Here is a 16,219-nt window from a genome sequence, read left to right as displayed (position 1 = left end):
TACATCTTTAGACTTATCTAAACCCGCGCTTATTTCAAACCAAGACATTATATCACATAACATATTTAACTTACATCTATAACTTACATCCGTACAAAACAGAAGTAAAGGAAACCATTTCACTTTTTTTTTTTTTTTTTCCTAAAATAATATTTCAAAAAATTAATAAATAAATAAAGTAGCAGTTAGTTATATCCATCTCCTTCCTTCCCTCCCATTATTCATCAGACCATCGTATGTTTTCTTCAACTAACACTTTTTTTTTTTTTTTTTTTAATTTATTGTGTTTGTTTAGTTCATGATTTTGGTTTATAATTATTTTGCAATATGATTTCTTATACTTATACCTTGTTTTGGTTTATGTTTGCAGTCATAACTGAATTTATATCAACACATTAAAAAATCTACTTATATTTTGGAAAATCTTGGAGTATGGTGTAACAATGCAAAGGGTTTGTAGGATGATGTTGTTAACATTGGTTTTGTTAAACATCCTCCCATTTTTTGTAAAAAATCGCGGTGTTGGAGGAAGATTTGGATATGGAGAGGCAATTCAGATACTTTCGAAATCGAAACTCGAAAAATGTGAGAAGACTTCTCCTACAGAAGCAAATGGTTCTAATAATGATGGTAATCTTAATTGTACTCGCAAGATCATCATTAACATGGCTGTTCCTAGCAACTCTGTAAGTTGGTTGTTTTAGTTGTTAACTCATTGTCGTGTTTTATTCAATTGTGGAGCCCACAATAATTAAAAAAAAGTTGTTAATTTATTCACGAAAATGCCCCATGAGAAACAAATTTTGTTTCTCACTTATTATGGTTTTTTTTTAAGAGTGGAGGAGAAGCGTCGATGGTGGCAGAGGTTGCAGAGGTGGAGGAAAACTCGACGAATAAGATGCAGACTTTGCGATTGCCTCCTGTGATTACTGTCAACAAATCTGCTGCTTATGCCGTGTTTGATCTTACTTATATACGAGTATGGCTAATTAGTATCTGTTTATAATAACACGTGTCATTGCTGATGTGTGTTTTGGCATGGGGTGTAGTCTATGTTTATAATGGCATAACATTACTTGTGTTGAAACTTTAAGCAACTTTCTTGTATAATTAGGAATGTTAAGTTTGTTTCTTGTGTTTTTTTCTATTGAAAAATTTGATGGTAATTGACATGTTTCAGCATCAAATGTTCAGGATGTCCCATATAAACCCCAAGAATATTATGTCAAGACGCGAAAGTGTGAGCCGGATGCTGATTCTCATGTTGTGAAGATATGTGAGAGGTAATCCTACTTACTCTGAGGGTGTTTGCCCTTAATCACATAATTCGAGCTTTGATTATGTTGTGGCTTATATAGATATATGTTTTTTATATGTATTTGTGGCTTAGTTTATGTGAGTTTGATGACTCCTTTCTTTTGTCATTCGATTTATAGGTTGAAGGATGATCAAGGTCATGTTATTGAAGCCTCTCAGGTATATTTATTTGTTGATCTTGAACACTACACTGTGTAAATTTATATACAATTTTCGAAATTTGTAATCAAATTACTGTCCTGGTTTTAATTGTATCTTAATGCCCAACACCAGCCGGTTTGCTGTCCTTGTGGTGATAGAAGACGAGTACCTTCTTCATGTGGAAACTTTTGTAAGCTTCTAAAAACTAATCGAACAAGTTCAGAATTCGTGTCCATAGGGATTGACTGTAAGCTTATGTGTTATCATTTATGTTTGCTTATCAGTTGACAAGCTGGTAAAGGGGAAAGCGAATACTGCACATTGTCTACGATTTCCTGGTGATTGGTAAGCCAACTGACTCCTTGTTGCCTACTGATGAACCTGAATTGCTTCAAGATAAAGTTTTCTAATGTCAATAATCTTATAGTCTGGTGGATTTATGTAGTGAAAAGAGTGAGCTAGTTGAACATCTGCTATTTTCGAGCCTAATATTATCAAGATAACATAATGAACTTGATAATGTTTTTAGGTTCCATATATTTGGCATTGGGCAGAGAACTATAGGATTTAGTGTTCGGGTTGAAGTCAAGACTGGATCTAAAGTATCAGTAAGTCACATCATAACATTTTTGTGTTAAGTGAATTTGTTGGTTTCTTTCTCCTTCTTTATTGTTAATCATATGGCTATTATGTTGGATTCTTGGCTCACCTTCAGGAAGTGATTGTTGGTCCTGATATCCGAACAGCTGTGTCCAGTGACAGCTTCCTCAGAGTAAATCTTGTTGGCGATTTTGGTGGTTACACTAATATACCATCATTTGAGGACTTCTACCTAGTGATACCGAGGGTGGTATGTTGCTTGTCATTGTGCAACCTTAATTTTGGCTATGCTACCAATGAATTTGGACTGAAAACTGAGACTGACCTTTTTTTTTTTCCTCTTTTGTGTCTGAAGCATGGACCAGGCCAGCCTCCAGACCTAGGACGTAATTTTTCTATGTATATGCTACTTGAGAGAGTGAGGTTCACATTGGATGGCCTTGAATGCAACAAAATTGGAGTTGGTTATGAGGCTTTCAATGGTCAGCCAGATTTCTGCACCTCCCCGTACTGGAGTTGTTTGCACAACCAGCTGTGGAATTTTTATGAAGTTAGTACCTCGAGCTGAAAAATAGAAGTAACTGCACTACGGGTTTTTTTCATCTTATGTCCTTTCTCTATTCCTGAGTTTTTCTGATCTAATTGAGTTAATATAGGCAATATGTTTGTACAAAACTGTTTGTTTTTTTAATTTGTGCTCGTCTATCTATAGTCTTCTCTGTATTTTGGCATGTTTTAACACAAAATTGTCTGGTGAGACTGAAAGTGTTCTGACTAATGTTACACAGGCTGATCAGAATCGAATTGCTAGGCATCAACCACCGTTGTATGGTGTGGTAGGAAGGTTTGAAAGGATAAATGAGCACCCAGTACGTCTACAGATTCTGTGTTACATTTTCAACTATAAAACTATTGTCAGTCTCAGTCTATCATTAACTGAAAAGGCATACAGGGTGCAGGGCCTCGTACATTTTCCTTTGGGATTTCTGAAGCTATTAACACTAATCTTGTGATAGAATTAGCAGCTGATGACATAGAATATGTTTATCAGAGGTTAGTGTATGTTTTTACTAAATATGCTGGCTAAGTTGCTTGCCACATTCTAAAGTTTGTTCTTGTCTTTTGCTGCTATATTCTGAATTATTTCTGATATGATAGTTTTCTACTGAAATGTTTTAAAGTTTATTTCTTGTGTAATTGTAGGAGCCCTGGAAAGATTTTAGGTGTTACTGTCCCTACATTTGAAGCGCTTGCACAATATGGGACTGCAGATATAAAAACAAAGAACACCGGAAAAGTGGAAGCTTCATACAGCTTGACGGTATGCCAATGATACTATAATCTGTGTTCCCAAATTTTCCTCTTTGGATTCTCATACTTCATTAGACAGTTTGTAAATTGATTTTTGTATATTTACAGTTTAAATGCTCAAAAGGTGTGACAATGATGGAGGTACTTGATTCGAAATTTTCATTGTGATTATTGATCTTACATTTTCATGACTACTCTGAGTTCCTGGATTTTATGTTCACAAACATATGATTGCAGGAACAATTTTTTATCATGAAGCCTGACGAGGTTGGTAATCGATCATTCAAAATCTATCCAACTTCTGATCAAGCTTCAAAATATGCCTGTTCTGGTACATATTTATTTCTTTTTGCTGATCCTGATTGTTTTGCTTTCAAGCTTGTGCTGTGCTTTGGTATAGATTTGTATCACATGTTATTCAGTTTAAGTGATTCCCTGAATGCAGCAATTTTAAAAGATTCGGAATTTAATGAAGTCGATAGAGCTGAATGTCAGTTCACCACTACAGCCACTGTGCTTGACAATGGAACACAGGTATAAAATGTTCTCACACTGCACTTAAAGAGGATTACTTCACAATGCCAATTTTATGCACTCACACTCGAGTTTACACATTATAGACCACTTGTATGCGGATTATAACTGATGCAACAAAATATACTACAGGGAGCCCCCTTTCAGCCACCAAAGTCTGAGACAGCAAGTTTATTTGGAATTATCAAAGACATATGGAACAAGTTTTGGGCTAGTTTATTAGACTTCATCACAGGAAAGAATTGCAGGTATTTGTATTGAGAATGTCCTTGAAAATTTTGCTTATGTGACATAATTTTGTAATAGTTGTTTCGTTTCCCATGTTAAAAAAGAGTAACTAAACTGAATACACTTCACTAAAATATTGATACTAGCAGTTTTGTCAGAAAGCCAAGAAATTGCCTGAAACTAATATTGGAGGATTTCTGTGAGTTTTAAAACTCTAGATTCTTATGTTTCGGCATAGACTGATAAACATCAAACAAAAAAAAAATCATCAGAAAATATACAAAGCAAGCCTAAAAGTCTATTTAAGAGGATTCCTGTGAGTTCAAACTACAGACTAAATTGTGTTCGAACTGTGAGGAACGAAAATTCTGACAGTTCTGCCAACTTCAACAACAGTAACCCGTGTCTCTAGACATTACCTGCTAGATTTTATCTTGGATAATTGTGATGGCTTCAAATTATGAAACTAAATATAGTAGTTGTACTGATATAGGCAAAAGTGTTAAAATCTGCTTTCTCATTCCATGTTCTAATGAATCTAAACAGTTATTTTACATTGTTGTTTTGAGTAGAAGCAAGTGTTCAGGGTTCTTCGACTTCCACTGTCACATTCAATATGTGTGCATGAGTTGGGTCATCTTGTTTGGATTATTTTTGTCCATCTTTCCTACAGGTAACCATTTTTTTTATTTTTTTTTTCTCTGCATCATTAATTCAGCATTTGAATCCAATAAAAATTAACTAGCCTTAATTGCAACATTTTCTGTTGGCATTTAGTGCTTGTGCTTCTATGGCTTTTACAACAAAAAGGACTGTTTGATCCTCTCTACGACTGGTGGGAAGATCATTGCTGGGAAGGTACGCCGAGGCACAAAAAAGTACCAAGGCATAGAGCTCAGCATGATCATCACCAAATTCATCACAAGAGACACCGACCTCACCATCACCGAACACACCATCATCACAACATGCATGAAGTAAAGCATAGGCACAGGAAGAAGGACAATGAACAAGTTCATCACCATGCAGCACATCGATCAAGCGATTATAATCAGTATTTGCATCATGTCCATAAAGATAAGCATAAACATGGCAAGCATCGAAGTAGCACCGGTGCAATCCAGCATTTGGATAATCAGGGTGATTTGATTCGGCATCACAGGCATAGGAAAGGAAGGAGAGCCAACGAAAGGACATCCGATTTTCAAATATATGACAAGGAAGATATTCATGAGCCTTACGAAAGTGAACCTTCCTTTCTTTGATGATGAGAACATTTGTATCAAGAGAAGTATACATCAAGCGAAAAACATGAATGAAAGACTATGATGAAATTCCCTTAAGCGCAAGAAAAACTCCAAATTTCATTCATACCCACAGGTGGGATTGCGGAAAATTTATGTAGAGTTGTTAATATCTAAGTACAAAATGGATTACCTTTAGGAACTTGAGAGAATGTGTTCATCAGGTGTATTGTATTACAGCAATCTCAATTGTTTGGTATATAAACAGTACAGAGTACCTTTTAGGCTTAATTTTTCTCATGTAAAACATAGATACAAATTTGTCCAGTTACAGACTTTCAGTTGAGGTTTCAACCAATGAAAAAAACTTTTTCTATTTCTTTTTTCCAAGGAACATAAATACTCACGGTCCCAAAGACTCAAAAATCTCCCCTCTCTCTCTCTCTCTCTCAAACAACTAAGGTTGGTAAGCTTACCTCACTAATCCAAATCACTCTCTGTTTTCCAGTCTTGGTCTTCAAAGAGGTCTTCAGGAGGATCATAAACCGAGTATCCAGGGAATAGCTCCAGAAAGTCAGCTTTGATCTTCTCCCTCAATTCAGGATATGTTATAAGCCCTTTCAGAATGACTCGAAAAGGAAGTGAAAGAGGAGGATCGGGGGATTGCCTCATTTCAGCATATATTTCCATTGCCTCACCTGGCAGTTCATTGTCCAAAAAGGCCCTCATAATGTCACCGAAAGTGTGCTGATCAAATAGGACTTCTTCCCTCTTTAAGTCTTCCCATACCCGCTTTGCTTCATCTACCTTTTTGTTCCTTGCAAGCATCATGAGCATGTCCCTGTAGAAGAACATGTCTGGACGGTACCATATCTCTTTCCGCACCACATCATACAACTGTGACAGGGAAAACCAGAAATTAAAATCAGCAACAGTTGTTCTACCATACATATTTCACATTTCTAATAAAAGAAGCATGAATTGCTGAACTCTTACAAATGCACCACCAGGTCACATTGTTTATTTTCAAATCATAGATCAAGCAAGTATAGAGAACATATCAGGCTGAAAATTAGAAAACCAGTATTTAGTTGTCGGTATACCTGATTACGGATAAATCATAATGAGAACCCTTACAAGTCATAACCATTACACCTGAAATCTGACAGCAGCTTGCAGGAGTGGCTATAGCAAATGGCCATGCTCCCCCCCCCCCCCCCCCCCCCTCCCTCCCCTCCCCTGGTCAGTAGGTAACTGGGCACTATCCCTTTTTAGTAAGACCCTAGTGAATCCCACCTACAGAGTACTTATCTTCAGATATATAACTCATTTATCTATAAACTACAATTGATGGTTTAACTTAATGATATAAATCTATATCATTTTGATAATACACAGCCCATCTCAACAAGGAAATCTATCAATCTATCCAAAAGTAGCTATCCAACATAGAATCAGACCTTCAACGTCTCCAAATCTATGATGGATGCTCCCACAAGGCCCGAAGGCCACAACCATCTAGTTCTAGCCAATCAAAAACAATACCATACATAATTTAATTCTTGATGTACTACCAAGAGAATTTTTACACCAATATTACCATAATGTATTAATGTGTAACCCATCTTCATCTAACTACATTAAACAGGAAGAAATGTCAAACCAACTCAAAATACAGGCATCCATCCTACAAACCCCACATATAGTCATCAATCTTTTTTCTAAATCATGTACATTGCCTAAAGTTTCGTTCTTTATCTACTAAGCTCAATCGATTTTTCTTATCAAAATTGTACTTTGTAAGTTATTACACCAATCAAACCTAATTTTCAATTATTGAATTCGAACTGTAATGATTATTTGTAAACGAAAACTGATTAATATTGATCAGAACTAATTTAAGGTGCAGCTGATTCTCATTTCATACAAATTGCAGAGATTCTATTCCAAAAGTCCAAAACCAATACATATTATCAAACCATAATCAACAAGAAAAACTACAACATAATTTCCAACAAATTATCAAATTCCTAAACCTAAAAATAACAAAAGAAAGAGTAAAAAAAAATCATACTTTCATGGAGAGAAAAACTTGATCTTGGCGTTGAAACTCAGCAAGAACAGAAACAAGATCAGATTTAAGTAGTCGAGAAACATGAGATTGAATACAACGTTGAAGACGAACAGGGTTTGATTGAAGACGCTTCAATTCTTTGGCAACAATTAAACCCTCTTTCCCAATTTCTTTCTTTCTCCTCCATATTGATATACTATTAGGGTTCCGCCACACTCCTCCCCCTCCTCCTCTCGCCGCCGATGAACTAGTGCTGATTTTCCGATTTAACCATTGAAATTCGACGTCGAATTTATTGTTGTTGAAATTAGGGTTTAGGGTTTTAGGGAAAAGAAGAGAAATTGTTTCTGGGTTTGATGTTGAAGTTGAAATTGAAATTGCTCGGAGAAGTGATTTAGCTGAACGAGTATAAACAAACATGGATTATGAATCAACCTTGGGTTTTTTTGTTGAATTCCCAGAATTTTAGTAGTCGTTTAGTTTCATTAATGGCGGCAAATTAGCAGAAATTTGATACTTCAATTACTACGAGTCTCTACTCAACTGTATCAAGATGGAGTACGAGTAGTAAGCTATATATCGACTTGCTATTTTGGACTTAATTATAACCCGAGTCTGATTGACTTGTGCGAGATTTTGACTAAACACAAAGGGCTGTTGACTAAATATTTCAATAGGTCCTAAGTCCTAACTTTAAACCAAAACTTCTGGTCAAAAAATAAAAAAAATCTTAAACCAAAACTAAAAGACTTGATTTTTTTAATCAAGAATTAGGGATGACACTCGAGATTTGAAATAACATTTTATATTTTTATTTCTTTTTTATTTTTTATGATAAGTAAGATTTGGATCAATTCTTATGTACGTCATTTTGCTTATACAGACTATAAAATTATAGTCATTTGTGATATTTTTACCCTTTGTATTAATTTACTTATCCCATTTTATTACTCCCTCCGTCACATATTACTCGCAATAAAGGGGTATTATTTGTGAGACACAAAATATTCCTTTGTTGCGACTTGCGAGTAATATGTGACGGAGGGAGTATTTCAAGTGTCCAAAGTTACTTGCGTTGTTTTCTATTGAGTTGGGTCTCACATTCACTCACCTTTTCTTTGAAATTTGGCGATATAAGAATATACCACACATAAATAAGGGAATTTTTGTCGTGGGGTTGAGGATTGTGGTGAAAATGAAGCTCTAATTGATGAGCTTATTCAGGCAGTCCTTACATTTGCAGCTTTCTAAGTCTTGACAATATAAGCAGGATTGTTGATTTTGCTAGGATATTGTAGCATTTTGTTAAGACCTGATTGATTTATGAACCTGTTGTTAAGGAAGCTTCTTAGGCTGCCATATCTCAGATGCTTGTGTCCTGGGTTTCCAAATTTTGCACATCAGTGGACTTAGCCGATAATCTAAAGCTAAAGTTAAGTTTTACATGATTGAAGCATTAGCATAAGATTGGATATGAAATTTCTCAAAAACTGATTAATTAAGATCTACTATTTGCATACATGATAACATGAACATCTGCTAATTAATTATCTCCGTTCGCTCTCCAGACTCCGGAGGGATGGCAGATTGGCAGTTGTGTAATTACGTCTCATAATTAATTATCTTTCAGTTCAACAATTCTAATCTCAGCAAAAATCAGCTGTTAGTGAATTTGTGTAATCATTTTCTGTAATATCTGTCATCAGATGTGCAACTCTTTCCGTAAACAGAATCATGTCTTTTACAGCTAATATACATAATCAATATGGATGGATGAAAAAGCTCAAAGAAAAATCATCATGAGCAATATTCTGGACCATAGGACATACTGTGCACTAAAAATGATCTAGGCAGTAAAAAGGTCAATGTTAAAAATAATCTGACTCCTCCTATGGAATAATTTCTGCTTTACTACCCTATAAGATGGTTATTTCCCTGTCCAAGCTCGTGTTGCGTGAGCCTAGTCCCGTAAGCCTAATCAATCAATTCGGTAAACATATAATATCAAGATTTAAATTCTGGCTCATACCATTATTGATCATTTCCTGTAAACATTATATAGCTTCAACAGCAAGAGCGCTGTGTTGAATTTCATGTACAACAACATTGTTTGTCAATTGATGTGGAGCAGCAATTTGTGTCTCTGAACTCTCAGATGCCTCAACAATGTTTGGATACTGACTCATACTTACCTCGTTTATCTCTCAAAACTTTTGATTGTGTTCATCTGCATGTGTTGCGCTCAGTTTCAAGAACCGCTGCCTCATTTGCTGCTATTTCTAGAGGAGTCGAATCCAAACAGAAAGTTACTTGTGGTTAAGTGAAGAATGCAATCAACAAAGAGGCCACCTAAAGACCAAAAAAAAAAAAAAAAAAAAAAGGTGAGTTCTATATGTATCCGCAGCCAAGGCAGACAACTGTACACAAAAAGAGAGAACCATAGATGCAAAGAGGTTTATTGACATCAAAAATAAACAATGACAGAATAAGAGAATGGACTTACTAGCCATCACACAAGCTAAAGTTTCTTCAGGAAGGGCATTAAGAAGCAAGCATTGGAATTTTAGAATGGAACTTCTGAAGATTTTCAAGAAAATCATTGCAAGGGATGCCATCTTCTTTTAGAGCTTCTTGAGAGAATGTCGGAAGAAGATCCACCATATTCAAATCAGTGCAATGACACAGACATGTCAAGATTGTTGCTCTCATCTCTGAGTTTAGCTCAAGATTCTCAGTTGCCATTTGATGAAGCAAATTAATAACTTCATTCATATCACCCTTTAAACAATACCCCATAAGCAAATTCTGATAAACATCACTAGTTGGTGTGAAGCCTTTAGCAACCATCCTTTCAAAAAGTTGCTTGGCCTCATCCATCAGTCCAACATCTGAGAACCTCCCAATTAGCGTGGAAAACAAAATAGCATCAGGAGCCAAACCCCTTTGAAGCATATCGGTGAGTAGTGTTTTGCCATAATGGAAATCACCTGATTTAAGGGCTCCGTGAATCATCACCATAAATGAGATAATACATGGTTCACAGTTTGTTTCCTTCATATTATTGAATAACATCCTTGCCTGATCCACACTACCTTCTTTACACAATGCTGTCATCAACATATTATAGTCCACATCTCGGGGACTCAAACCAAAATCCTTCAATTTCAAAAAAAGACCTTTCGCAATGTTAATCATACGCAACTTGCAGAAACCATCAATCAAGATGCCATATGTGTATGAAGTTGGAACTATTCTCTCCCTGAGCATGTTTTTCCATATCTCCAGACATTCATAAACATTTCCTGCCTTCAGATACCCCCCAATGAGTGTGGTATAAGTGACCTCATCCCCACAGATTCCTGCTACAACCATCTTACGGTAAAATTCTTCAGCCTTACTAAGGCAACCTTCCTTGCAAAGCCCTATGATCATTGTATTGAATGCCATAGCATCTGGCTGAACATAAGCTTCATCTTCAAATACTGAATTAAAAATCATTATCGCATCATCAACTTTACCAATGTCAAGAAGACCTTTGAGCAATGTAGTGTATGTAAGCATGTCGGGCTTCCTCCCCTTATCCATCATCATTTTCAATATATCAAAAGACTCAGATACCAAACCATCTTTGCAAAGAGCACTGATCACACTATTGTACGTTGCAGCAAGTGGTTCTTCACCTTTTTCTAGCATCAACTTCAACATGGCAATAGCTTTTGTAGTCTTCTGATTTCTGCAAAGTCCATCAATTAGACCTGAATATATAGTTGCATCCGGATGTATCCCCCTTCCCGTCATCTCTTTTACCATTGCTGCAACTTTTTTCCACCGGCCCATTGTGGAAAAAAAATGCAACACACACGAATAAGAGATCACATTAGGAGTCAATCCCCTTTCCAACATTTCATGAAAAAGCTCTTCAACTTTATCAGCATTTCCTTGTATGCAAAAACCTTTGATGAGAGCACTATAAGCAACAACATCCACATCAAAACTGTTTTCCTTCATCTCTTCCATCAATCCCATCGCATCTTCCACCTTACCCATTTTACACAAGCCATCTATAATAATAGTATACGATTTCACATCAGGACAGCAACCTGCTCTCTTCATTTGATCCATCAAATTCGACGCATCCACCACCCTCTTTGCCTTACAAAGAGCATTGGTTACTGTATTGTAGCTAATATTATCAGGCATTATAGAGTTGTTCGACATTTCTTGCAAAACCTGCATTGCTCTATCTATTTCCCCGTTTCGACACAAACCCTTCAGTACAATATTCATGAGGTATACTTTAACCACAAAACCGCGCTTCCATAACAGCGCAACAGCACCTAAAGCGTAAGCAGGCTCGGGCGATCTCACCAAATACTCAACCAGGGCAGCCAGTGAATAGAACAGTGGCTGAACACCAACATGGGTCATTTTCTTATACACCGAATATGCCAATTTATGCTCCCCTGCATTCCTAAGCTCATTAACGAGGAAATTACATGTTTGGGCAGAAGGGGTTGTCCCTAAACTAAAGGCATTGTCAAATAATGCAGCTGCTGCTGCAAAAGATTGGTCTTTTCTGCATAATGATACTATTTGGGCATCTATACTATCACTCTGAACTGAATTTTCCCCAGAAAAATGAGTTGAGAGAGATGAAATTGTGCATATTAAGTTGTATTGGGCATAATTACGATGATATGAACGAGGATTGTCGAAAAGTAGTCTCTGAAGCATTTCAACAAACAGTTGGTGGGCATAAACTCAATTTGATTTTTTTTATCGAACAAGATAAATTTATACAGGTTGATTAAGACAAAATTGAAAGGAAAAAACTCATACCTTTGGAATTTCGAGTGTTATAATCCAGATTACAGGGAAAGGTTCCTATTTTGATGAGGAAAACGTACTTGGTGAATGACTGAATGATCACGGTTGAGTATAAATTTATACGAGCAGTAGCGAGTGACCACAGTCTATTTTTTATTTTTTTTTTTAAAAAAACAGTTTAATAAAGTACCGTCTCTCTAGTCTATACGGTTTTATAGAATCACTAATAAAGTGTTTTCCGATACGGAGTTGGTGGAGAACTTACTTTGTGACATTGAGGTCACGAGTTTAAACCTTATTAACTACAAAATGGTATTGGAAGTAGGGGGATTCTCTGTTGCTATTTTGTATGAAATCGTATAGGAAATTTATGATTCTATGTAATTATGACTTTGATAATTTAAAAATATTTTTATTATGCTAAAAATTATTTAGGAATAGTTTTTATTTACTAAGGGACTGTTCTCATACGTTGAAATTCAGTTCAGTTCAATTCAATTCATTTCAGCTCAGCTCAGTTCAGTTCAGTTCAGTTCAGCTCCTGATTTCCTTCTCTTATAAAATATTCATTTCAGTTCAGTTCAGTTCATTTCAGTTCAGTTCAGCTCCTAATTTCCTTCTCTTATAAAATATTCATTTTAATTCAGTTCAATTCAGCTCAGTTCAGTTCAATTCAACTGAGTTCAGTCAATGAGAACAGGCCCTAAGGGCCTGTTCACATTTACTTCAGTTAAGCTCCAATCAGTTCAGTTCAGTTCAGCTCTTAATTTCCCTTTCTCATAAAATATTCAATTCAGTTCAGTTCATCTCAGTTTAGTAAATGTGATTAGGCCCTAACTCATTATCTGGCAACATTGGAAACATAAAAACCTAGCGATAAATTTAAATCATTTATGTAACAATTTTAAATAATTTTCTTTTGTCATGTTCCTCGGTCAATTATGTTTATAGCTCATAATCTATCATACTCTGTCTGCAAGAAAAATAAAGAAAATTGTTTCATGTACGCCCAATGTTTAGAAAAATGCACCGTATACTTTTGAGGTTTGTTAAACAAAAATGTACACTTGAAAGTTTTTTTTACAAACAGTTCTCCACAAAAAAAAAAAAAAAAAAAAAAAAAAAAAAAAAAAAAAAAAAAAAAAAAAAACTGGGTACTACTCTGTTTTATAATTGTAAAAAATCATACTAAGTGAGAAATATATATATTTATATTGACTGGAATTATGTGAGATATGTAATGATGTCTTATATGATTATATCATTTAAGTCGAGTAGAAGAGGATCAGACCATATAACATAATCGATGTTCAATCAACATACCAAGACATTGCCACAGTTACAAAACATGTTCAATCAATATACCGAGACATCACCATAAATAAAAAAAAACTACTCGTACTTTATATAAAACATTTTGATTATAACTTTATCTTAATTGTGCACTTGCTTATACACAATACTGCGTAATTAAATTTCTCATACATCTCACTTATAGTCCATATATACTCATTTAGTGCAAATAAAGTACTTTTTTAATTGTAATGTGTTGCAAGTATTGTGATGTAGGTACTCTCTCTGTGTTTTAATAAGTATTACAGTTTGACTTTTTCCACTATTCATGTAATGGTCTTGACTTGATTAATGTACTAATATATAAAAAAAACAAATCATATTGAATAATACATTATTGGATTCGTTATAAACTTATAATGTATACTTTAATAATATCAATTTTCCTATAATGTTATTAATATATGATTAGATAAATTAATAGTCAAAGTCGTATCCCAATATAAGTATAACAATTATTCAAACACGGACCAATATAAGTATAACAATTATTCAAACACGGATGGAGTAATAAAAAAACGAAGGAATTACATTACGTGCTTTGGAACAAATACATTCTAAACAATCTACAATCTCCAGTAACCTCCAAAAACCTAACAACTCTCACATTTTTGGCTCTGCTTTTTTAATTTACACTACATTTTTTTTTTTTCCCTTAAAAAAAATGTATAGTTACATTAGACAGATAATAATCCACATCAAACAGATGGTTTTACTGATTAGCCGGTGACTATGTTACATTCTAAAGCGATAGTCAGTAAAGTGGGTCCAATATTGTACAACTTTCCCGGTACCCGTGAAGGCAAGGCATGGAATTTTGGCCCCCTCCTAAATTATAGTGCTTTTTTAAAAATTAATCAACACTGATGCAACCTTTGTCTATTTTTGTGTTTTTCTTCTTTCTTTTATTAATGTTGTTAGATTAGTAATTGTACAATGCATGATTTAGAATTTTTTTTTTTTTTTTTTTTTAAAAAATAAAATAGTATGGAGTATTATATTATGAATTACTCCCTCCGTTTTTAAATACTTGCTCCATTTTTCTTGGACACGTATGTCGATGCTAATCTTTTTTTTTTTTTTTTTTTTTTTTTTTTGAAGCAAAGCCTCTAAGGCTACTCATTCATTAGTAGGGAGATCAAAATCCAACAAAGGAACAATACAGCTAGGAAAATTCGACACCCAAACTCTACTACGGCTCCCACGGAAAGCAATGAGCTAACTCGTGTGCCACTTTATTCCCCTCCCTACGAGTAAACTTCCACGAAACAAAATCAAACGACTGAATTACATGATAAATATCATCAAAAATCAAATGAAGACTACTATCTCCTCTCTCGATGCTAATCTTTGATCACTAATATCTTTAATTATTAATAAGTATAAATTCTAACAATTGAAAATTAATAATCTATTCATTGAGATGATTCCAACAAGTACACACAAGACTATATTTTTTCTTATGTATAAATCACAAACATTAGTCAAATTAAGATAGATGAATAGTGCAAAAAATAGAAATGGAGCAAGTATTTAAAACAGAGGGAGTATTAACTAGTCGTAATTGATTTTGCAAAAAATCACTTACGGTATATGAAACAGTATTGTTGGGAAGAGAAAAGTCATTAATATGGTTTGATGATTGATATTCACACTTTTATTTTAAGTTTTTTTTCTTGCTTTTTGAGTTTGAATTTTGTTGGAAAAATACATAATTGGAAAGAAAAATCATGATGTCATAGACAATCAAGTAAAACCATTTTTTTAATGAAAAAAGACATGTGAACAAAGATGATTTCAGTAATTCCAATCAATTCATTTCATTTCAATTCAGTTTAGCTTCAATCATTTCAATAAATTTGAACAAACCCTTATTATCACAAACATGCATTGTTTGAAAATATTTAGAAATCTACCATATATAAAAATATAAATATAATATATTATTCGACCAAATAAATAATTCCCATAAAATTAGTTCTTTATCTACTTACTAAAGACCAGTTCACATTTATTAAACTGAACTGATTGGAGCTGAACTGAATTGAACTAAGTTGAAATGAATATTTTATAAGAGAGGGAAATTAGGAGCCGAACTGAATTGAATTGAACTGAAATTAAGTAAACGTGAATAGGCCCTAAACTTAACCTTGAGACGGAGTAAACAAACAACACATGAAAACTGATGCTAATTTTATGATTTGCCAAAATAATCATTTTTTCTTGTTATAAATCCTTTTAGCGATTTTTTTTTTCCCAAAAAATTTCAATTTGCGACAATAGTAAGATGGAATTTTGCCTATTAGTTATGGAACTTTCAAAACACAGATAAAAATTTCGAATAATTGATGTACGCCCTTGTTCACAAAACAAGTTAATTTAAACCATATATAACCTATTGTACATACACCCCTAGTCTTTTTCAGTAAGCCAATACCTCATCAATCAAGTTAAAAGCAAACGCCGTAATTAAGAACATCTTGACTACTAATCCATTTGTTTAGTTGAGTAGTAGTGGTCTGTTGACCATACTTGACAAAGACTCTACACACAACAAAATACCCACAAACATTAATATACCCTCCCTCTC

The 16,219-nt window shown here is 34.4% G+C and overlaps 3 protein-coding genes across 3 annotated transcripts; 1 reads left to right on the top strand and 2 right to left on the bottom strand.

The window, feature by feature from the left end:
- The first annotated feature begins 394 nt into the window (after positions 1 to 394).
- LOC145628507 (protein HAPLESS 2-like) lies at positions 395 to 5,527 on the top strand. The gene is made up of 18 exons (XM_081680819.1): positions 395 to 686; positions 836 to 979; positions 1,195 to 1,283; positions 1,437 to 1,476; positions 1,591 to 1,648; positions 1,743 to 1,803; positions 1,988 to 2,066; positions 2,174 to 2,308; positions 2,414 to 2,608; positions 2,847 to 2,927; positions 3,011 to 3,111; positions 3,262 to 3,379; positions 3,478 to 3,510; positions 3,607 to 3,700; positions 3,815 to 3,903; positions 4,036 to 4,151; positions 4,704 to 4,804; positions 4,909 to 5,527. The coding sequence occupies exons 1-18, from the start codon at positions 444 to 446 to the stop codon at positions 5,394 to 5,396; spliced, it is 2,265 nt and encodes a 754-aa protein (XP_081536945.1). The 5' UTR covers positions 395 to 443; the 3' UTR covers positions 5,397 to 5,527.
- A 51-nt stretch (positions 5,528 to 5,578) lies between these two features.
- LOC145628508 (pentatricopeptide repeat-containing protein At1g62350-like) lies at positions 5,579 to 8,013 on the bottom strand. The gene is made up of 2 exons (XM_081680820.1): positions 7,450 to 8,013; positions 5,579 to 6,272 (listed from the first exon to the last, which is right to left on the bottom strand). Exons 1-2 carry the CDS (start codon positions 7,867 to 7,869, stop codon positions 5,856 to 5,858), a joined length of 837 nt encoding a protein of 278 aa, XP_081536946.1. The 5' UTR covers positions 7,870 to 8,013; the 3' UTR covers positions 5,579 to 5,855.
- A 1,131-nt stretch (positions 8,014 to 9,144) lies between these two features.
- On the bottom strand, positions 9,145 to 12,682 carry LOC145628506 (uncharacterized). The gene is made up of 2 exons (XM_081680818.1): positions 9,953 to 12,682; positions 9,145 to 9,798 (listed from the first exon to the last, which is right to left on the bottom strand). Exon 1 carries the CDS (start codon positions 12,181 to 12,183, stop codon positions 9,991 to 9,993), a length of 2,193 nt encoding a protein of 730 aa, XP_081536944.1. The 5' UTR covers positions 12,184 to 12,682; the 3' UTR covers positions 9,145 to 9,798; positions 9,953 to 9,990.
- Positions 12,683 to 16,219: the final 3,537 nt, after the last annotated feature.

The sequence above is a fragment of the Chenopodium album genome, chromosome 4, assembly GCF_948465745.1.
Source record: "Chenopodium album chromosome 4, dcCheAlbu1.1, whole genome shotgun sequence".
Lineage (NCBI taxonomy): Eukaryota > Viridiplantae > Streptophyta > Magnoliopsida > Caryophyllales > Amaranthaceae > Chenopodium > Chenopodium album.
This window is presented reverse-complemented; position numbering and strand designations above follow the sequence as displayed.